A 25022-nucleotide genomic window follows, 5' to 3' on the forward strand; every position below is an offset into this window, starting at 1 on the left:
AAGTGCTATGCTTGGTTGATGAATTTCAGATGGCTCTTCTTCATGTTGATCTTCTCCACCTTGGTGCTGTGATTCACTCTCAGCCTGAGTGACTTGCAGCTCCACCTGTTTATCAACATCTCCACTGAACGGACACCACAGTAGACTTTACAGAAGGGTTAAGCATGGAATTTTCATCAAATATTACATTCCTACTAAGTATGACACGATTTTCAGAAGGTGACCATACTCTATAGCCCTTAACCCCAATCCCAAAACCAACAAATCTACCCTTCTTAGCTCTAGGTTCTAATTTTCCCTCATTTACATGATAATAGACAGTAGAACCAAAAATTCTCAACAAAGAGTAATCTGCAGGCTTACCAGACCACACCTCATAAGGTGTCTTGCAGTCAATACCTGTTGGGGTCCCCGATTGATCAGATAGCAAGCTGTGCTTACAGCTTCTGCCCAAAACCTCCTAGCCATCCCAGCATTTGAGAGCATGCACCTTGCCCTCTCCAGAAGTGTCTGATTCATGCGTTCTGCAACTCCATTCTGTTGTGGCGTGTTTCTAACAGTATGATGGCGAGCAATCCCTTCATTTTTGCAGAACTCATCGAACTCAGACCAACAGAACTCCAGACCATTATCAGTTCGCAGCCTTTTGATCTTCCTTTCAACTTGATTTTCCACTAAAACCTTCCACTGTTTGAAATTCTTGAAAGCATCACTTTTATGCTTCATCATAATCACCCAAGTCATTCTTGAATAATCATCAATCATAGACACAAAATACCTGTGACCTCCAATAGATGCAACTCGGGAAGGTCCCCAACAATCAGAGTGAATATAATCAAGTGTACCTTTAGTTGTATGAACCGCCTTTGGAAACTTGCTGCGATGAAGCTTCCCAAACACACAGTGTTCACAAAACTCTAGGCTCTGCACCTTGTGCCCACATAGAAGATCCCTTTTTGACAGAATTTGCATCCCTCTTTCACCCATGTGCCCAAGTCTCATATGCCACAACTTGGTCAACTCCTCCTTGTGAATCTCAGATGATGCAACAGCAGCAGAATCTGTCATAGTAGACCCCTGAAGAATATATAAGGTACCAACTTTAATACCTTTCAGAACCACCTTTGAACCCTTGTAGACACTCATAGCTCCACCTTCACCTTGAAAACTGAACCCCTTACTATCTAGAAGACTCAGAGATATCAGATTCTTTGTCATTAATGGAACATGCCTAACTTCGTTCAAGGTACAGAGTGTACCATCATGAGTCCTCACCCTTATAGAGCCTATCCCAACTACTTTGCAGGCAGCACTGTTAGCCATAGAAACATTGCCTCCATCTATCTGCTTGTAAGTTGAAAACCACTCCCTGCATGGACTAATATGATACGATGCCCCAGAATCAAGAACCCACACATCCCTACAATGTGACTGGCTATTAACTACTAGGGCCAGATCTTCCTCAGAATCACCTCCAGTTTCTGCCAAAGCAGCAGAACCTTCACTTTTATCCTGCTGTTTCTTTTTCTTAGGACACTCATTCTTCCAATGCCCCTTCTCCTTACAGTAATTACAGATATCAGTAGTTTTAGGACCCTTAGAATTCGAATTTTTAAAGTTCGTTTTCTTTTTACCAGATTTCTTTTGTCCCTTCCCTCCAGTAACTACTAATCCAGATGCCTGATTTTCTGTACTAGACCCAGAAGCCTGGTGACGGACTTCTCTAGTATGCAGAGCAGATCTTACTTCTTCTAACGACAGACTATCTTTACCAACAATAAATGAATCCACAAAATTCTCATATGACATAGGCAAAGATACCAACAGAATTAAAGCAGCATCCTCATCATCATCTACTTTAACATCAATATTTCGCAGATCTAGTAAGATGGTATTTAATTTATCTAAATGATCTCTTAAAGACGTACCTTCCTGCATACGCAGGCTGAACAGACGTTGCTTCAAAAGCAACTTGTTGGTTAGAGATTTCGTCATGTACAAGCTCTCTAACTGCAACCACAGACCAGCAGCAGTGTCCTGCTCCGCAACTTCAGTAATTATGTCGTCAGACAGACACAACATAATTGTTGAATGTGCTTTCTCCTCCAGAATTTCCATCTCAGCGGTAACCGAATCCGTTGCCTTCTTGGCCAACGGTGCCCACAACCCCTGTTGCTTCAGTAAAGCCCGCATCTTGATTTGCCACAGACTAAAACTATTCCTCCCAGTAAATTTATCAATTTTGACATTCATCCCAGACATCTTTCTCACACAGATCGATCACCAAAGCTCTTGATACCAATTTGTTATAACGGACGTGAGAGAGAAACAAATTATGAATGCAAAAACAATAAAAACAGACAACAGATTTACGTGGTTCACCAATTTGGCTACATCCACGGCAGAGAGAGGGAGAATATTTTATTATATGAGAAGAACAGATTACAGAGAGAAAAGAATGAATTTCGTAGTTAGAAACCCTAGAATATAAACAGAGTATTTATATCCCGTCAGAAAAACGCGAAAACGCGTTAACCGGGCAGCCGCCCTATCGGGTCGGGCGAACCCGCCCGATCGGGCGGTATTTTACTTCCTCCCCAGTTTCGTTGCGCGCCCGGTCGGGCGAAGTCGCCCGAGTCGTAATTCGGTACTTCGCCCGATCGGGCGAAGAGGCCCGATGCCATCGGGCGAAAGCTTCTTTCACTTCAGTTTCTTCTCTCGTTGCGGGAGGCCGCCCCGATCGGGCGATACACCAAATCATACTTCGACGTATTTTGACGCACTTCCACAATCATATTCAAGGCATAAACTTCTACAAGTTTATATACAAGTAAGAAGAACTAACTTCTAACTACCCGTCAAAAAAAAAAACTTCTAAGTAACTACTAACCACCTTCTAACAAACTACTTATTACAACCTAAATATATTAAATAAAATTAATAATTATTATACTCCCCCTTCAAGCTGGACCTTGGAAATGAGTCTAGGCTTGGCAGATAACACTTGATGTTGTGAAGAAGCAAGAGATTTGGTGAGCAGGTCACCAGTTGATTGACACTAGAGACATGTTCAATTTGGATGAATCATACATCAACTTGTTCACGAACATAATGCATATACCTTTTTAAATGTTTGGTCTTCTCATGAAGCATAGGATTTTGAGCCAAATGCTCTGCAGAAGTGTTATCATAGTACAAAGTAATAGGCAATGAAACTTGAACATGTAAATCCTCAAGTAAAGCTTGTATCCAAAGTCCAAACAAGTTCACTAGATGTAGCTGACACACTCCTGTATTCAGCTTCAGCTGATGATTTACTCACACTTTGCTGCTTCTTTGTTTTTCAAGAAACAATATTAGATCCCAGGAATACAACATAGGCACAAGAGACTTACTACCGAATTGACAACAGCTTTAATTTGCATCACTATAGGCAGTAATTTTGAGGTTTGATTGTGATGAGTACCGCAAACCAGTATCTAAAGTACCCTTTAAGTACTTAAGTACATGTAAGGCATCCCTTAGATGAGGTACTCTTGGTGAATGCATGGACTGACTGACTGACATGTTGAGCACGGTAAGAAAGATGTGGCCTGGTAATGCCTAAGTATAGCAATCTGCCTACAAGTCTTCTATAGACATCATGTTCATCAAGCAAATCACCTACTTCAGTAGAAAGCTTTAGACCACTAGACAGAGGGGTTGGAGCAGCAAAGCATTCTTCTATACCAGCATTAGTAAGAATGTCTTTAATGTACTACCTCCGTCCCCAAAATAGAGTGCCCATTTCTTTTGGGCACAAGTATTAAGAAGAAATTAATGTGTAGGACCTTAATTACTTTAAATCATAATTAAATATAGAAATTGGTACACTTTTTATGAATTGTTTATTAAGGAGAGAGAATGTGAGCCATATGGGAAAGTGGATGATATTATAAAAGTTGAAAGCAAAATAATAGTATATTAATTGTTGGACCCACCAAATAAGAAAATGAAAAATCTATTTGGGACAAACATATACTACCTCCGTTCTTTTTTAGTTGCAACGTTTGACAAATTGCACTATTCATGTTCTCTTATTTAACCACATTTATTGATTTATATGTTAAACAAAATATAGTCATGTGGGGTTTTGTTTGATTCGTTTCGATGTAAGCTTTCATAATATCAAATTTTTATAATTTTTACTTACATACAATTAGAGATAAAACGATTTGAAATTGTACATTGGCAAGCGTGAAAGTCAAAACGTTGCAACTAAATAAAAACAGAGGTAGTACTTCCTTCGTTCCATAATAAGTGAAACACTTACTATTTTAGAACGTTTCAAAATAAGTGAAACATACCTTAAATGGAAAAAAGAAAGTGATAAAATGACAAGAGTGTCCATCACAAATTTGTGTGGTTTGCTTTTCTCTCTCCTCCTTTTGATAATGAAAAGGGTATTTAATGACTTTTTGGCTTTTGAAAGTGATGTTTATTAAATTTTGTGCTCAATCTCTATGTTTCACTTATTATGGAACTGAGGAAGTATAAATGAAAAAACGGGCACTTTATTTAGGGATGGAAACTAAGGAGTATTTCTTTTAGGAGAGAAAAATACCTAAGAAAGTAAGTAAGATAACCAAGATCTTTTATTGTAAAGGCTTTATCCAAAGCTAACTTTTACTTCTTCAATTTGAGATAATGATGTCCTAGTTACTATTATATCATCAACATACACTAAAAGGACTAAGAATTCTCCATTTTGAGTTCTAGTGCACAAAAGTAATCTTGGGTGGATTGCTGAAATTTCAAAGTCTTCAAAAGTTCAGATACTTGCAAAGTTCTTTATTCCATTGACGAGATGCTTGTTTTAAACCATACAGAGATCTTTTAAGTCTGCAAACCTCTCATGGCTTGGCCTTGGTATACCCAACAGGAGGCAACATATACACTTCTTGATCAAGAAATCCATGTAAAAACGCATTGTTTACATCTAGTTGACATGAAAAGCCAACCTCTAACAGCAGCAAGAGTAATGACAACTCTAATAGTAGCTAATTTAGCAATTGGAGAGAAAGTTTGGTTGTAAGCTTTCCCTTCCATTTGTTAATATCCAACTGTTACTAGTCTTGCCTTATGTCTCTTTATAGTGCCATCTGGATTTAACTTTGTTTTATGAACTCATTTAGACCCTATATATTCCTTATCATTAGGTAAAACAGTCAGCTCCAATGTATCATTACTTTCAAGAGCTTCAATTTCTTTTTCCATATAGCAAGCACTCAATTTTTATCATTTTTGGCTTGATTATAGTGTTTAGGTTCTTAGATTAGAAAACTGAACAACAAAAGAGAGATATTGAGTGTTTACATTAGGATTTGTTGTCTTCTGAATTGACAACAATTTTATGAGGGATATATCCACCAACAAAGTCTTGAAAGACACCGGAGGATTTAACAAGTCTTGTAGAAGTTGTGAGATCAGGTTGAGCAGTAGAAACAACATGATTTTTAGTAACATGTTGTGTATCAGAGTGGAATTAGGTGATTTAGAAAGATGAAAGGAAGGAGTGTCATTGTGAGAAGATAAAGAATTTTGATTAGTGTTTTGAGGAGACATATCATGATTATCATGAGCATGAAAAGAATCACGATTATGAGAATATTGTAAAGATGAAGATAATGATGTTTCAGAATTAGAATGTGTTTCTGGAATTATTTGTGAATCAAGATTTTCAGAAGAAGAAAAATGAATAATTTGAGGAGCTGTAATAACAGGTTTTGTAGTAGAAAAATTATGAGAAATTTTGTAAGGAAAAACAGTTTCAAAGAAAACAACATCCCTTGATATAAACACAGAATGTGTATCAAGATCATTTAGCTTAAAAGCTTTGGAACAGCAGGGTATCCAATGAACAAGCATTTTCTTGTTCTAGAATCAAATTTATCTTTCTTAACATGAGCATGACATGTTTTAAAATAGTATTACAAGTGTACGATGTTTGTTGTTAGCTTAGTAAATACGGGTCGATCCACAGGAAAAGAAATTCTACAGATTAATGCTCAATTACTAAACTATTCAGAGAGAAAAGTTGCTAAAAGTAAGATCTTGGTCAATACAAACGATTATTAGCCAGAAACGATTCATGAAATTGTACACTAACATAAATGGCATATTAAATTGAATCATACTAGAATTACTCTAACCACAACCTAGATATTAAAGAAATCAAGAACAATAAATCATGATATAAACATGGCTTCCCTCACTAAACCCTAGATATGAATCTACTCACTCATGGCAAATGAAGTACAAATAATAACTATTGAAATATTCATACTTTGAATCAATTAAAAACAACAAGAGACGCATACTTGAAAGTAAATAAGAACTATAAAAGAGACAATTACCAATTGAAAGGAAAAAGGAAGAACTTGAATTGAACTTGAATAATCTCCAATGTGCAAATAATTAGGGCTAAAGAGAGAAAACTAATGCTTAAGAAAACTAATGAGAGTAAATGAAAAATCAGAAAAAGAGGTCCTTTCCAAATGTTTCATGAATATTTGGTTTTGGGGGAAATCAGAACAATTTAAAGGGGGATTGAATTTAGGATTATGATGTTTGGATAGTTGGGGTTCAATTGAATGAGTTCACAAATTGGGATAGCTGAAGGGTTGGGGTTTGATTTCTGATGTTGGTGATGGATTATAAGAGTAATTCTGTTGGGAATCATTAAGGGTGCGTTCTCTTCAACTTATTGGCCCTGAACTTATTGGACATTATGTGAACTGAACTTATTGAACCTGAACTGAACTTATTGGAACTTATTAAACCTGATTGGACCTGATTCAACTTATTGGACCTGATTGAACCTGAATCGAACTTATTAGAACTTATTGACCTTATTGAAACTTATTAGACCTTATTGACCCTGATTGAAATTTATTAGACCTTATTGGACCTGATTGAAACTTATTTGACCTTGTTAGACAAAAAAATTGACCATTAATAACATAAATATTACCCCTAACGTAAATACTACCCCTCAAAATTTATTATGAAGTAATAATTATTAAAATTTGTCCTTTAAAAAAACAATAATTATTAATTATCTCTTATGATAATTAGTTTAACAAATAAAATTTACTATTTATATATTTGCCTATACATAACTTTGACCACTAATATATCTAATACTCTTGTTTTGATTTTATAAAGCACTAGTGGAAAATCAAAGTTGATTAACATTTCACTAGGGGAAAAAAGGAAGGGCTGCGCTTTTCTTCAAAAGCGCAACCCTACATAACAGAAGGGCAGCGCCTTTGAAGAAAAGCGCAGCCCTCCTTAAAAAAATTTGAAATAAAAAATTCGCGAGCTTCAAATATTAAACGAACTTCAAATATATTATCCCTCCTTCCCTCTCCTCTCTCACGTCCCTCATCCCTTTTCCTCTTTCTCTCTCCTCTCTCACGTCCCTCCTCCCTTTCCTCCTTCTCTCTCATCCTCTCTTCTCTCTTAAAAACTCCCACAAACGCGACAAAAAGCCTGAAATGATTTGCACTGATCATGCCGACGGAGTCCGATTACCTATTGTGATACCTTTAAGGAAGCGAAAAATAGAGACCAGGTCTGATCTTACAAAAAAATTGAGTTTAAAGGTTGTTTTTCACAAAAAAAAATTTGTAAGGTTGTTTCTCACAAAATGACACTTTTAATAGGTTTTTTATGACAAAAAAACTCTTTTTTGTTTGATGAACAATTCTTATATCTTCCATATCACTGTCTTTGTGACCCTCTAGGCTCTATGCACACAAGAAAAAGAGCAAGTTTAAACCAGTTGGTAACAAAGCTAAATAAGTCCTTGCTAAATCATAAATGGATATTACTTTATGCAAGGTCGTTTTCATGGTAAAGCAGCTGATTTAGCAACCCAGTATTCTCCACCACACTTCCCAGCAAGTGGATTTATTTTAAGTAACAACTGGCGAGCTAATAGTGAAATTCATAATTCAAAGGCTAATTCTTTCTTCAATTTTGGCTTGAAAAGAGTTGATACTTTGATAGTGAACCTACAACCTAGCAAACAAACACGTCGCAGTGCATAACACGAGAAAGTGAAGAAAAAGTGGAGCTAAGAACGTTACATTCTTACGCAAACATTAACAAACGTTCAAAGCTGGAGTTTGGTTGTCATTCATGCGATCTATGCAAACAAATACACGCTTTCAGACCCGCAAATATATAGACCACGTTATTAAAAAAATGCAACCAAAAGAAGTAAAATTATGCACGAAATCTCTCACTAAGAAAGGATGACCAATAACTATTTCAACATTGCTTATTATTTGACATTATGACACAATTCCATTTCCATATCTTTGATTGATCATGCAAAAAAATGATCATACAAGATACACATTAATCATACCAAACCTAAGATTATACACGCATATTATACAAATTTATGTGAAAGATAAATTAAATGATGTTCAATTTGAAGAAACTACATTCATACATCAAGTAATGGCAAAAAAATCAAGCTTTGGTACCAAAGATCTCCATAAGAGAAGTGTAAGTACCGGAGACACCAAGAAGAATGCCTATAACAACAATTGCTCCATCCAAAACCAGCTTTCCCAAACTCGCCTCGTCTTTGAAAACAATGAAGTGGAAGAGAGCAGGGAAAACAAACCCCAAAGCAATGCACACACTGCTTCCAACAAGTGACAAGAAATCGGCGAAATTGGGCACCATTAAGGCCACCAAACACACCCCTAAAATCATCAACCACCTAGCCCACAAGTTATAGCATCCTTGAGTTAACCTTCTCTCCAAAACCTCATAAACTGGGTTCATCATCAATGGGCATGAAAAGAAAAGGTTAATACAAAGCCCTAATTGCACCAAAGTGCTTATGATCCCGGTTCCGATATTGGTTGTGATTATATCCCTGGTTTCATTTCCAAAAGCAAGGTAACCCATAACACCAAATAAGGCATACAAGAAAGAAATCATTCCCATTGCCAAACCCAATACTAATCCATAGCCTTTCTTGTTCTTCGTCTCGGTTTCAAGAGGCAAAACCATTCCAATTCCCTCAAAGGAATAAGTGCAAACCCCAATACAGTAAAAGATAACATTCCAACCTCCAAATGCTTGAACAACTGGCTTATTATGAGCAATAACAATTGCATCTTTTCCCATCACAACACCCATAGCTCCAAGTTGGACAATATCCGCAAAAATACTCAAAGGAGCTAAATGAGTCAATGTTGGAATGGCATTCACACCTAATTGCAAAGGGAATACAGCCCATATATACCATTTATTAGGGGTAAGACCCCAATAAGTTTGTGCTTGAGAAGAAGTACTATTGAGCAAATGAGCAAAAGTATTTGAAATAAATATCATGTAACTTACACAAAAACCAGCTTGTGATAAAATTATCATAATATCAACAGATAATCTCCCAATTGAGCCACAAACAGAGAAACCCAAATCACCAAATGAGTTGATTTTTGAGTATCCATTTAAAGATTCAAGCTTTCTTCGAGTATAAACTAACAACATCATGCAATAGTAAGTAAGAAGAGCAATAGAAAAGAGAGTAAAAACACCAAAAAGCCAACCAGATTTCATGAAAGTATAAGGTAAACCCAAAACACCAGATCCTACTACTGCAATAAATATGTTTGCCAAAGTTTTAAATTGAGATGATTGCTTAGATTTACCAACAAGTGGGGTGTCTTCTCTTGCAATTGGGATTGAATGAGAGCTTGATCCTGCTTCATTATCGTTCTTTCTAAACCCCATTTTTTTTTTCTCTCTCCTCTTTCAAAAACCTTTATAAAAAAATACCCAGGTTTGAATTTCAAGATTTTGGGAGTGCCCAAATGAGAAAGAACTGATTTTGAATGATGGGTTTTCAGAAAGATCGTAAATTTTAGGGGTTTTATATCGAAGTTCAGAAAATCGAAGAAAAAATTGAAAAATTGAAAAATTGAGAAATTAGGGGGAATTATGGAGTTTGTATTTGTAAAGAGAAATTGGGGGAGAAAAAATGATGAAGATTAGAGAGTTTGGGCCCTAGGAGTCTTTTTCATGCCTTTTAAAAAAAGGGAGTAATTGAGAAGACAAAATCCTTTTGGCCTGTGTGTATCTGAGATTGGTACAAGATCACTGTCAAGGGTCATAAAAGTAACTTTGCTAGAGTACATTCCAGAATTTCGAAAGGGGGAAAGATCAAGGAAATATACTAGGATTGCAAATTTCCAAAAAATGACAAATTTGATAAAATATCCCACAAATATAGTAGGTTTGGTTGAAATGGAATGAATGGTGTGAAACAGTCTCATAAATATCATATGATTAATTGGGGAAGAAAGGTATTATATTGTGTCAAATAATTACATAAATATGATATAAAATATCTTCATAATATTGCAATTTGGCAAAATGACAAATTCAAGAAAAATCTTTTGCCATCAACGAGTCGTATTGATATATACTCGTAATTATTTAGCAAGCAAATGTCGTTGTGTCGAATTTATTTGAAAGTTTGACTCTAACAAACCCATTTGACCATTTCATAAATGAAGCATGTTACGTCGATATACTTACTTAAACTGGTCACTAATCTTAACCAAATATGCAAATTTTCACATTGATTTTCAGATCAAGTTATCATATAATGATATGATTATCTCTATTTAGGCCCATATAATATAAATGCACCTGCAAAAAAAAAAAATCTATAGCCATCGCAAAACACCTGTACGTACATTATTAACTACTCAAAAATCTTGTAAGCATCTGAAGCTTGAAGGATTGATAAAAGTTTCAACTTAAAGATATTTTCAAATTATAAATATGGTGGTAGGACATCAATGAACTATTCGTGAGTTTTTCAGGCTTCACACAGGCAAATTGTGTAATCTTCACTTAATCATTGCAGATGTGTTCAATTATATTATTTTTAGCTTTGGGAAGATTGAAGCTCATAACTTAGAGGGTGTTTGGTATAGAAAAATTTGATGTAGGAAACGGATTTAAATAAGTGTTTCTATTTCTAATGGTTTGGTATGAGTGTTGAGTAACAAATACCGTTTCCGGAGGGAAACACAATCCCCCCATTTGTTACCCTTATCAAACTAGTGGAAACAAATCATGTTTCCTTCCTCAATCATAAATCTTTCAATTGTTTCCATTCCACTAAGATACCAACTAACTATTAAAGATAACAATAATTATTTTCGTTTTTCCTCCTTATCCAAATCCTTTCCATTCCGTTTCCTTAATCATACCAAACACCCCCTTAATCACTTCTAGTCTTGAAATCCTGGGCAAAGATTGTGGGATCATGCTATCCTGAACTCTATTTATTGATCTGATTTCTAGTGGTATCTCCCTGCTTTCTAATTAAAAAAATAAGCACTTTGGTTTTTGTATTTTAGACATGTACTTTGTTTTTTGTTTGATGAACTGAATGTCGTAGATTGCCATGTGCAAAGATTATTATTTTTTTTTGACGGGCATGTGCAAAGATTATTAACTCCCAATTGTTTTGTCAATTCAACCATTGATGCATACAAGTTTTCCTTCAATTCCTCTATAAGCGTCTAAACATGTGACTTTTTCCATGTACAAACAACTGTAAATTATACACTATAATATATATAGAGAGGTAGGATCTACTGAAAACTAACCTTAAGGTGAAAACTAAAAACCGGCTTTTTTGCTTTTTTTTTGCGGATTGCTCATTTTATGTTTTGTGCTTATTTTATATTTTTGCTCATTTTAGCAAACTTCCGTTCATTTTACGAAGTTTTTGCTCATTTTACAAACTTATGCTCATTTTATGTTTTTTAGTCAATTTTATGTTTTCACACATTTTCAGGAAATTTTGCTCATTTTAAGAACTTTTTGCTTATTTTATGTTGTAGTTTTCAATTTTCAGCATAAGGAGTGGTTTTCACGTGATCCTACTCATATATATATATGAATCCGGTACACACTAACTTAGTGCACCCGATCCATCTCACGTGAGTTGTAATGACTCACGTGAGTTGTAATGATTACAACTTTCAGTTTTTGCCGCATTCAGTCTTCCAGTCTTTCTCTTTCTTAATAACTTCTCTCTCCTGATAGTGTATTTTGAAATGATATAGTGTACTTTAAAATGATATAGTGTATTTTGACATGATAGTGTTTTGTTGAGTTTTTTTGGCATGAGTGTTTTGCATGATATAGTGTATTTTGAAATAATATAGTGTGTTTTGAAATGATATAGTGTGTTTAGACATGATAGTGTTTTGCTGTGTTTTTTTGGCATGATAGTGTTGCATAATAGAGTGTGTTTTGACATGATATAGTGTATTTTGAAATAATATAGTGTAGTTTATTTGTATATTACACAAACTATCATAATCGATCGTTATAGTGTTGACATCATAGTGTATTTTGACATGACATAGTATGTTTTGACATGATATAGTGTATGTTTGTTCTGAACAACTGTTTTTGTTAAAATTTTACAGCGAGAGAATCTTATTGAAGAGAGAGAAAATTGCGAATTTTGAAAAGTGAGAGTGACTAATTTATAGCGGGGCACGTGCCTAGACTAGGTCCACAGTAATTTTAATGTGAACCAGGTCCACACAAAATGGATTGTTCCTGAAAATTAAATTAATGCTCAAGAAGTTGAGGCAAATTGCCATCCTGTACATAAGCTGGGGGGTGGTGGTTGTGAAAGCATATTAAGACCATTTGATGTTGAGTTGTTGGTTCCACTAACACGGTGATGTTAGAATAAACTTGTATAAATCTTCACACGTTAAACTCGTTGGTCATTATATATTTATATCCAGGTTGTTCACACTTTGTCTCCTTTTCCCATTTTTAAAACAAGACCTAATCATTATACTAGCTTTTACACTCAGGGGGCGTTTGGTTGGAAGGTTTCAAGAAAGGGAAAGGGAATTGAGTTCCTTGTTTCCCTTTGTGAGTGTTTGGTTAGTGTGTTTTTTCAAACCACTTCCCTTTTTTCTTATTAGGATTACCCTCCTTTCCCTTAGATTGATTCCCCACCACCCCCAAGGTTTGGGATTACCCCAAATCCCTCTACCACATTATTTATTATTATTATATATTATTATTATTATTATTAATATTATATATTATTATTATTATTATTATTATTATTATTATTATCATCATTATTTATTATTATTATTATTATTTATTATTATTATTATTATTATTTATTATTACTATTATTATTATTATTTAATAATAATTATTAATATTTATTATTAATATTAATATTTATTTTTTATTATTAATATTTATTTATTTTATTATTATTTATATTATTATTATTATTTATTTTTATTTTTATTATTTAATAGTAATAATAATTATTATTATTATTTATTATTTTTATTTTTATTTCTATTGTTATTATTTATTTTTATTAAATTATTTAATAGTAATGATAATAATAATTATTACTATTTATTATTATTATTATTATTATTATTATTATTATTATTATTGTTATTATTATTATTATTATCTATTTTTATTATTATTTAATAATAATAATAATTACTATTACTATTTAATTATTATTATTATTATCATTATTGTTATTATTATTATTATTATTATTATTATCATCATCATCATTATTATTTATTATTATTATAAATTACTAGTTATTTTTTATTATTATTTAATATTATTATATATTATTTATTATCATTATTATTATTATTATCTACCATTATTATTATTTAATAATAATAATAATTACTATTACTATTTAATAATTATTATTATTATTATCATTATTGTTATTATTATTATTATCATTATCATCATTATTATTTATTATTATATACTACTAGTTATTTTTTATTATTATATATTATTATTTATTATTATTATTTAATATTATTATATTTTTTTATTTTTTTATTAATATTTATTATTATCTATTATTATTATTAAATAATAAAAAAAAAAATTCCATTTTCTTTGATGTTCCTAACCAAACAACATTTTTAGTCAAAGGGAAACCCTTTCCATTCCTCTTGTAACCCTTTCTCATACCTTTTCCCTTTCCTCTCAACGAACCAAACGCCCCTCAATGATAGACCATGTTGTTCAATGAATAACTGATTGTCTTCGTGAAACTTAAAATCATGAAAATTGATAATTGAATTAATCCCTTCCTAGTCTCCTTTCTTAACTCTCTAACTCCTATTCTCTTACTAACAAAAGACAACTGTAAAAAATTATTCATCTAATCATTCAGTAGCACACGATCTTCTTCTTTTTCAAGACTTAGACTTGAATCATAACACATATATCTATTTAGCGAGATGGTATGCCACACGATTTCTTCCAAACATAAATGAAAGAGCCCTTGTGTATGTGGAAAGAGGACTACATAGGGGTCGATGTTATTATTTTGATCTAACTAAAAATGATAATAGAAATAAATATTTAGATATTTAAATAAAAGTAAAAGTAAACACATCCGACATCAGAATAAGACTAGTTGATGAGAGTTACATCGGAAACAAGACAGAGTAAGGAAAGTACAATTCATTTTGGGTATTCTTTCACTTCAAATTAAATGCAATTAGATCTAGTATGAATTGGCGATCAGAACGTATATGGGTAGAACTTATAACGGGATCTCGAAAAATAAGTAATTTCTGCTGGGCCTTTATCCTTTTTTTAGGTTCATTAGGATTCTTATTGGTTGGAATTTCCAGCTATCTTGGTAGAAATTTGATATCTTTATTTCCCTCCCAGCAAATTCTTTTTTTTCCACAAGGAATCGTGATGTCTTTCTATGGGATCGCGGGCCTCTTTATTAGCTCCTATTTATGGTGTGCAATTTCGTGGAATGTAGGTAGTGGTTATGATCGATTCGATAGAAAAGAAGGAATAGTCTGTATTTTTCGTTGGGGATTCCCTGGAAAAAACCGTCGCATCTTCTTCCGATTTCTTATAAACGATATTCAGTCTATTAGAATAGAACTTAAAGAGGGTATTTATACTCGTCGTGTCCTTTATTTGGAAACCAGAGGCCAGGGAGCCATTCCTTTGACTCGTACTGATGAGAATTTGACTCCACGAGAAATTGAACAAAAAGCTGCTGAATTGGCCTATTTCTTGCGTGTACCAATTGAAGTATTTTGAAAAATAAAGTGACTCTGCCGTGTATTCATCGAAAGGAAGGAATTTATTTGCTTCGACTTGGATCAATTGCAATATCCGGAAACACTCTTTTTTTTATCATTTCTTCATTCAAATTCAAAGTGGACTTTTTGTCTATTTCTGTATTCTTTCAAGATTCAAGGACTAATTATTAAATCACAAAAAAAAAACAATAGATTCATGGATTCTATACATTGGAATAGAATTCATGTTTGATAGAAATATTAGATCGCATAAAGTTGACGAACGCGACGGGTTCATTAACAATTTATAGATGAAAAAAAAAAAATGGAAAAAAAGAAAGCATTTATTTCTTTTCTATATCTTGTATCTATAGTATTCTTACCCTGGTGGATCTCTCTATCATTTCAAAAAAGTCTGGAATCTTGGGTTACTAATTGGTGGAATACTAAACAATCTGAAACTTTTTTGAATGCTATTCAAGAAAAAAATCTTATAGAAAAATTCATCGAATTAGAGGAGCTCCGCTTGTTGGACGAAATGATAAAGGAATATCCGGAAACACATCTACAAAAGCTTCGTATAGGAATCCACAATGAAACGATTCAATTGATCAAGATGCATAATGAGGATTGTATCCATATTATTTTGCACTTCTCGACAAATTTAATCTGTTTCCTTATTCTAAGCGGTTATTCTATTCTGGCAAATAAAGAACTTATTCTTCTTAACTCTTGGGTTCAGGAATTCCTATATAACTTAAGTGACACAATAAAAGCTTTTTTATTCTTTTATTAACTGATTTATGTATCGGATTTCACTCGCCCCATGGTTGGGAACTAATGATTGGCTCTATCTACAAAGATTTTGGATTTGCCCATAACGATCAAATTATATCTGGTCTTGTTTCCACTTTTCCAGTCATTCTAGATACAATCTTGAAATATTGGATTTTCCGTTATTTAAATCGTGTATCCCCATCACTTGTAGTGATTTATCATTCAATGAATGACTGAAAAGAATAAAAAAGGGTATACGAATCTAAATCCAATTCGAATTAAGAATTCGAATGTTTGTTACTTTGTACATAACCAAAGCATTCAAAATTGTACTTCCTCTTTATATTTCTACCCATCTAAGGCGGGGAGTTCCTCCCATATTCCAGTAATATTATTTCATAAAATTCAGTTTCGGTTAAAGTAAATAGCAGAATCGGGGATAGGGAACTATACTAGCAACCTACCCAATTTATTGTAGAAATTTTCGGAATCAATGATTGGACCATGCAAACTATAAATACCTTTTCTTGGATAAAAGAACAGATTACTCGATCCATTTCCATATCGCTCGTGATATATATAATAACTCGGTCATCTATTTCGAATGCATATCCCATTTTCGCACAGCAAGGTTATGAAAATCCACGAGAAGCGACTGGACGTATTGTATGTGCCAATTGCCATTTAGCTAATAAGCCTGTGGATATTGAGGTTCCACAAACGGTGCTTCCAGATACTGTATTTGAAGCAGTTGTTCGAATTCCTTATGATATGCAATTAAAACAAGTTCTTGCTAACGGCAAAAAAGGGGGTTTGAATGTGGGGGCTGTTCTTATTTTACCTGAGGGGTTTGAATTAGCCCCACCCGATCGTATTTCTCCAGAGATGAAAGAAAAGATAGGCAATCTTTCTTTTCAGAGCTACCGCCCCAATAAAAAAAATATTCTTGTTATAGGTCCTGTTCCTGGGAAAAAATATAGTGAAATTACCTTTCCTATTCTTTCGCCGGACCCTGCCACTAAAAACTGTTCACTTCTTAAAATATCCGATATATGTAGGGGGTAACAGAGGAAGGGGTCAGATTTATCCTGACGGAAGCAAGAGTAATAATACAGCTTATAGTAAAAAAAAATTGTACGAAAAGAAAAGGGCGGATACGAAATAAACATAGCGGATGCCTCGGATGGACGTGAAGTGGTTGATATTATCCCTCCAGCTTCTTGTTTCAGAGGGTGAATCCATCAAACTTGATCAACCATTAACGAGTAATCCTAATGTGGGTGGATTTGGTCAGGGAGACGCGGAAATAGTACTTCAAGACCCACTGCGCGTACAAGGTCTTTTGTTCTTCTTTGCATCTGTTATTTTGGCACAAATCTTTTTGGTTCTTAAAAAGAAACAGTTCGAGAAGGTTCAATTGTCCGAAATGATTTAGATTCATGTATTTATAACATCAAGCTTGTACCAAGAATAAAATTCTTGTTGACAATTCTTTGACAATTTTGGATGATCAATAAATAAATTATGAAAGGTTGTTTTTTTTTTGTTTGACTTTTTTATACATCTACGAGAAGTTTGGAATTACTTGTACTAGATTATTAGTTATATATATATATATATATATATATATATATATATATATATATATATATATATATATATATATATATATATATATATATATATATATAGGATTGCGAAAAAGACTATTTGACTTTTTCCAATTGAAATTGGAATGATGTCACGATCTATCATATGATAGATCGGATATTTCAATGTCATATAGTATATCAAAAGTTTTCTAGTCGAGAATTCAATTCGACCAAATACTAGACTAAGTGGGGAATATAATGAAAATAAAAATGAAGGGAACAAATGATCCTAGGGGGGATTCTTTACCTTCCTGATTTTCAACACACGACAAGGAATTTTACACATACTTGTCATGTGTCGAAATAGTAATGAGTCTTGATTTCCTTCGTCAAAGACTTAGTCGAAATTTTTATTTTTACTTTTAGATTGATTATTTTTTTTTCTTATTATTACACGTATAAGTAGTGGACAAATTGAAAAAAAAGAGAGAGGGCACTTTATTGAACAAATGTAACTTCTTGTATTCTATTTAATAGAGAAAAATATAGATATTGTGTCATTCAGTAAATCAAGTGCTTTCTTTTAACTTAACAATTTAAGAAGGTTCTTTTTTTTCATTTATACGGAAAAATTTCTGATAATTAAAAAGGAATTGAATGGGACCTCCCCTTTCTTTGTTTGTCTAATTTGAGGGGGAAGGAAGGTCCCGTTGAGTTCTTATACTTTCATATCTATCCCTCGATTCATCAAATTACTACAACGATGAGCCTAATCCAGAATATAAACCATAAAAGAAAATACCTATTAAACCGATCACAAGAATGCCAGCTACAGTACCTATTATCCAAAGAGGAATTCTTCCAGTAGTATCGGCCATTTACCCCACTTCCCTCCCCATTTTATCAAGTGGTCATGCTAGAGACATAAACAGTCATGGATAATTATGAAATGCGGTCCTTCCGAATGGGATAAGAGAATTCCTACTCTATTCTATATATTTCTTTCGTTCTTTTTATTTAATTGAAAAAATAGTTAGAAAATAAAACAGCAAGTACAAAAATGAGTAATAGCCCCCAATAAAAGATTGGTACGATTCAATTCAACACTTTGTTCATTCAGGTTTGATTGTGTCGTAGCTCTATAAATCGGATTCGATTTTGCTTATTATTGGATGAACTGCATTGCAGATATCGACCCCAAAAAAGAAACGGTAGGTACAACCAATCCATGAACAGCCAGCCATCCACTGTAAAAACCGTTTAGGTTCGATCTATGGTCATTGGGCCTCCTAAAAGGATCTACTAAATTCATCAAGTTGTTGCAAAGTTGTCAAAACGACCAGTTATTAATGTAATTCTTTGTCGGCTATCTGTGAAATATTTGTTTGGCCAAGAGCTTCCAAACACGTCGTAAACTAAATCCGTGCTGACGAATAACCAACCCGCAATGAATAGGGCAGGTATAGTAATGCTATGAATAATAATATCATATGTTATACTCCTATAGAATTAGAATTCTAATTAATTAATTAATTAATATAATAACATAATAACAACAAAAAAATATAACAAACAGGTACAATTACAATATAGTACATCGAGATACCCATTCTATGCCAACTATGAACTTTCCATCTATTTTGGTGCCTTTAGCAGCCTAGCATTTTCGGCAATTGCAATAGCTTCTTTATTTTCGGCATTCACATCATCCTAGTGTAAGTTGATGGAGACCTTGAGCCCTCTTCTCAAGCAACTTCAGTTCCTCTCTCAATTTTAGGGTATTATTCAGTCCTATGAATATTAATATCGTACTAGTTAAATGTAATCAATTGCTAATCAACACGACGAACTTGGTGCAAATTATTAGTCTTTCAATCTTTTGTAATTACACATAAAATATACAAGAAAGGCAATTAAAAAGTTAATTAGACCCGTAGCACATGTTAAATTGATTGATTGTTCTCTTCTTTCCATGGTTTTCCCAACACTAATTTTTATATCTATAGTATATATTATCAGTTAGTTGCATAACCTATATAATATGATATAGAAATTCCCTTCATCCTTTATTGATGTTCTTATTATTTAGAACCACAAATAAAGAATCTTTTAGTTTTTCCAATATGTAAGAGAAAACGTAGTTATTAGGAAGTCTGATATATATATATATATATATATATATATATATATATATATATATATATATATATATATATATATATATATATAATATATATATATATAATATATAGGTGTGTGAAAAATATAAAAATTTGATATCATTGAAATATCCATAACAATATAAACCCCAATTTGCCCATACAACATTAAGTTAACGTTTCAACAGAGTACACCGAAAGTTCCCAAATCTCAATATAACTTTAGAAATCATTAACTCTACAAAATGATCCATAACAACACAATTCACTACACCTGAATCCAATCATACCTTAAATATAGCCCCATCAAACTCATCATATTCACCTAAAAAAGAATAAAACTTTTCACCAGTCCTCATTTCTTACCAACAAGCTTACGTGAACAACATCCTACGAACACATATGAATCACCATCAAAATTCAATCATAAAAGCAAAAGATGGATATATTTCCCAGTATAGAAATTAAAAAAAAAACAATTTCCCAAAGGGTTTATCTTAGAATTCCCCAGTTGCAAAGATTCCCTCAATTATAAAAATAGAAAGCATGCGCACAATATGGATAACCCACAATGACTTTATATATCGTTTGTATGATGTCCAGTAATGCTCCATAAATACCTAAAACATATTCATCACCAACTTTTATTCTTGCCCACTTAATCATCAATTCATCATCCAACATCCAACATCCAACAACCTCAAGATAACCCACACTATATTACATAAACTACCATCAAACAACATGAGTAGCCAAAGTTCCTACCATAGATACTTGCCATAATGTTCCTCAGAGATTCCTCATTATTCCAACTATGTGAACCACAAAGGGCCTTCCATACACAACCATTACTTACAATGGGTCATAGAACGTTTCATCAAATAGCTTCATTTACAGTATTTTATCCTCCAGATAACAGCTCCACTAAGAAGCATCATTCCTTTTGTTTTCCATGAACTTCCTCTTTTAATATCAAAGACCAACTCTCAATATTCCACGTTTCTAGCACACAAATCTTGATAATAGAGAGAAACGCACTCGCTTCATTAAACATCTAATTATAAAGAAAAAACAAAATTCTATCAACTCACTAACACATAAACATTCCTAAGGACCTCGACATGCCAAACTGGAAAAAACAACCCAACCACAAATTGCCTTCATGATACCACCTATATGAACTACTCAGTTTCCAAAATCCTAATGTTAAAGAACAAGATAATTTAAGCAAGTCCTTAGTTCACGCACGGGATTGCCCTTAGTTTTCCAATATCCTAATGTTAAAGAACAAAATAATTTAGCAAGTCCTTTAAATAGATTATCCTAGCATTCCTTAGTTCACGCATGGGATTATTTTTGAGACCAAAGAAGTTCTCAATAATCCTATGTGAACATCATGTTTGACATTAAGACAATAAAAAAAACTACATCCAGTCCCCCACACATAATCCATTTAGACTTCTCAATGATTAACTTTACCAAACTGCTAAATAACTAAACACTGCACATTCTATGCTCCATCAACACAACTAAAGTCATTTATCATAGAATTCACACTACTGACAATTCAAATCCAAAACCACAATCACTATTCACAATAGAATTTCATCAAAAGCCAAAAGATAGATATACGTCCAATTCAAGACTCAAAAATCAAAAAAACATATTCCGCAAAGAGTTTGTCTTAGCATTCCCAAACTGGAAAAGGTCTACCCACTCGTAAAACTAGAGAGCATGTGCACGATATCGATAACCAGCAATGACCATAAACTTTATACATCATTTATGCCTGAAACATCAATGTCTAAAACATGCTTATCATCACACATCCAACTTTAATTCTCGTCAAGTTGATCATCATCACACATCCAACAACCTCAAGATAATACGACACTATACTACATAAACTACTCTAACAACTTGAGGAGCCAAAGTCCCCACCATAAATATTTGCAAGATTTATCAAACACAACCATTACTTACAATAAAAACAAGCCCGGTTCACCAAATGGCTTCCGTTACATTATTTTATCCTTGAATAACCTCGAGATAACAACTCCATTAAATTTAATAACACATTTCTTTTGTTTTCAATAAACTTTCTCTTTTAACATCAAAAACCAACTCATGATATTCCTGATTTCTAGCACACAAATCATGATGATAGATTGACATACACCAACAACATGCCTGATACCATCTATATGAACTGCTTAGTTTTCCAAGATCCTAATGTTGAAGGATAAAATAATTTAATCAGGTCTCTCTAAAGAGATTATCCTAGCATACCTTAGTCCGCGCAGGAGATTGTCCAACAGGAGTTAACCCATCATACATCATGTTTGACATTAAAACAAAATAAAGAAACTATATCCAGTGTTCCACAAAATATCCATTAAGCCTTCTTGACCACTATAGCTCTACGAAGCTACTCCGTAACACTTCGCATCCTATGCTACATGAGTACAACTAAATTCACTTATCACTGAATTCACAATTCTGACAAAAAATCACAACTCACTACTTACAATAGAATTCCATAGAAAGCGAAAAGATAGATATAGTTATCAAAGAGTTTATCTCAACATTTCCCAAATGCAAAAGGTCCATCCAATTATAAAAATAGAGAGCATTCGCACAATATTCGATAACCCACAATAACCATACACTATATACATCATTTATGCTTGAATCATTAATGTCATAAAATGCTCCACAACCACCTAGACCGTGTTTTATCATCACAACTCGAGCTCGTCCATCAGCAATTTTGACCCTCGTCAACATAATCATCATCTAACAACCCCAAGATAACCCAGAATTATACTACCTAAACTACCATCAGATAACCAGAGGAGTCGAAGTTTCTACTATAAATACTTTGTCATCATGTCCTTCAAAGTAACACATTATTCCAAAATATGTGAGCCACAACCTAGATCTTACAATAATCATAGAGGGTCTTTTAAACACAACCATTACTTGCAATGAAGCTTTGAACATTTCACCAAATAGCTCCCTTCACAATCATTTATCCTTAAACAACCAAGAGATAACAGCTCCATTAATTGATTTCCACCAAATAACTCTCTGTTTATATCAAAGACCACTAGTTAACAATCCACATCTAACACACAGAAGAAACACACTCGCTTCATTAGCCATCTGATTTAGTGGGGGAGTCTGCTAGATAGACATAATCGAATAACACCTTTTGATGAGAGAGATGAACGAGAGGCTTCGAGAAAACTAGTGTATCTTAAGCCAGTAAACAAACAGCGAATCCGTGGGTATTTGAACCCGAGTATCTGGGAAAGAGTCTAATATTCGATGGAAGAATTCTGAGAAAAATATACACTTCCATCAACTCACTAACAAATGTAAACATTCCAAACGACCTTAACAAGCCAAACTGAAAAAAAAGAGCAACCCCAACAAAAAATGCCCTCATGGTACCATTTATATGAGCTACTTAGTTTTCTAAAATCCTAATGTTAAAGAACAAGTCTCTTAGAGACATTATCCCAACATTCCTCAACATGGAACACTCCATTTTCAAGATCAACGAAGAGCACAATAGACCCATAATACATCATGATTGACACTAAAACAAAGTAAAGAATGTGTATCCACTATTCCACAAAAAATCCATTTAGCCATCTCAATAATTAACTAAAAGAAGTTCCTTAAACTACACACTGCACAAGTGCACATCCTATGTTCCACCAACACAACTAAAGTCACTTATCATTGAATTCACACTTTTGACAATTCTAATTCAAAATCGCAACTCACTATTCACGATAGGATTCTATCAAAAGCCAAAAGATACATATACTTCCAAGCAAACATATTTCCTAAAGAGTTTATCACACCATTCCCCAATTGCAAAAGGCCTATCCAATCATAAAAATAAAGAGCACACGCACAATATCAATAACCACAATGGCCATCATATATCATTTATGCTTGAATCATTAATGTCCAAGAATACTCCATAACCAAAGCGAACATCTCAAGTTCGGCTCGTCCATCAACAATTTTAAGTCTCGCCAAGTTAATCATGAACCAACATCCAACAAACTCAAGATAACCCAAAACAACATGAGGAGCCAAAGTTATTACCATTAACATTGCCACAAAATCCCTCAACGGTAACTCATTATTCCAAAGTATGTGAACCACAATCTAGATCTTACAACAATCATACAATACCTTTCATATACTACCAAGCCTACAATGTTTAACCATATAGCTTCCTTCATAATAATTTATCCTTAAAATCTTGAGATAATAGCTCCACTAAGAGCACATACCTTTTGTTTTCCACAAACTTCCTCTTCAAATACTATGTTACAAATTTGTTATAAAGACCAACTCTTTAACAAATTTGTTATAAAGACCAACTCTTTAACATTCCACGTTTCTAACACACAAATCATGATAATAGAAAGCTATACACTCCCCTTCATTATCCAACTATTCTATAAAATTTTACACAAATTTATATACAAATTTCTCACTAACTAAAACAGACACATACACATACACATTCCCATGGACATGGACATGCTGAACCGGGGGAAAAAAAAACTTCACCACAAAAGCTTTGATGATATTATCATGAAATCATCTATATGAACTTGTTACTTTTCCACGATCCTAATATTAAAGAAGGAAATCATATAAACAGGTCTCTCATAGAGATTATTCAAGCATTACTTAGTCCGCTCACGAGATTGTCCATTATTAAGATCAATGAAAACTGAATCACACCCATGGTGCATCATGTTCGACATTAAAAAAAAATAAAGAATCCATCAACATAACTCAAGTCATTTATCATAGAATTTACACTTCAAACAATTCAGATCCAAAATCACAACTCACTTTCCACAATGTAATTCTATTAAATGCTAAAAGATATACTTCGAAATCTCAAAGTCGAAATAACATATTTCCAGAAGAAATGTCTTAGCATTCCCTACTTGCAAAAGGTCCACCAACTCATAAAAATAGAGAGCATACACGCAATATCTATAACCCACAATGAACCATACAATACACCTTAATATAACATTCATTCTTAAATCACTAATGTCCCAAAATGCTCCATAACCACCTAGAACATGTTTAGCATCACAACTCGAGCTTGTCCATCCCCAATTTAACTCTCGGAAAGTTAACCATCCTCCAACAACCAACAACCAACAACCAACAACCAACAACCAACAACCAACAACCAACAACCAACAACCAACAACCAACAACCAACAACCAACAACCAACAACCAACAACCAACAACCAACAA

General features: G+C 33.4%; 2 protein-coding genes and 1 long non-coding RNA gene across 3 annotated transcripts; 1 reads left to right on the forward strand and 2 right to left on the reverse strand.

Annotated features, from left to right (window-relative positions):
• Positions 1–8301: 8301 nt before the first annotated feature.
• LOC104895735 (amino acid transporter AVT3B) lies at positions 8302–10105 on the reverse strand. Its single transcript, XM_010682315.4, has one exon. The coding sequence runs from the start codon at positions 9799–9801 to the stop codon at positions 8524–8526; it is 1278 nt and encodes a 425-aa protein (XP_010680617.2). The 5' UTR covers positions 9802–10105; the 3' UTR covers positions 8302–8523.
• Positions 10106–14620: 4515 nt separating this feature from the next.
• LOC125498386 (chloroplast envelope membrane protein) lies at positions 14621–16835 on the forward strand. The gene is given in 2 exon segments (XM_048646552.2): positions 14621–15961; positions 15964–16835. Coding segments are annotated over 2 exon segments (687 nt in total). The 5' UTR covers positions 14621–15507; the 3' UTR covers positions 16197–16835.
• Positions 16836–18978: 2143 nt separating this feature from the next.
• Positions 18979–25022, reverse strand: LOC130592023 (uncharacterized). Its single transcript, XR_008970059.1, has 2 exons — positions 20001–25022; positions 18979–19342 (listed from the first exon to the last, which is right to left on the reverse strand). It is a non-coding gene; the product is annotated as an uncharacterized LOC130592023 (long non-coding RNA).

The sequence above is a fragment of the Beta vulgaris genome, chromosome 6, assembly GCF_026745355.1.
Source record: "Beta vulgaris subsp. vulgaris cultivar EL10 chromosome 6, EL10.2, whole genome shotgun sequence".
Taxonomy (NCBI): domain Eukaryota; kingdom Viridiplantae; phylum Streptophyta; class Magnoliopsida; order Caryophyllales; family Amaranthaceae; genus Beta; species Beta vulgaris.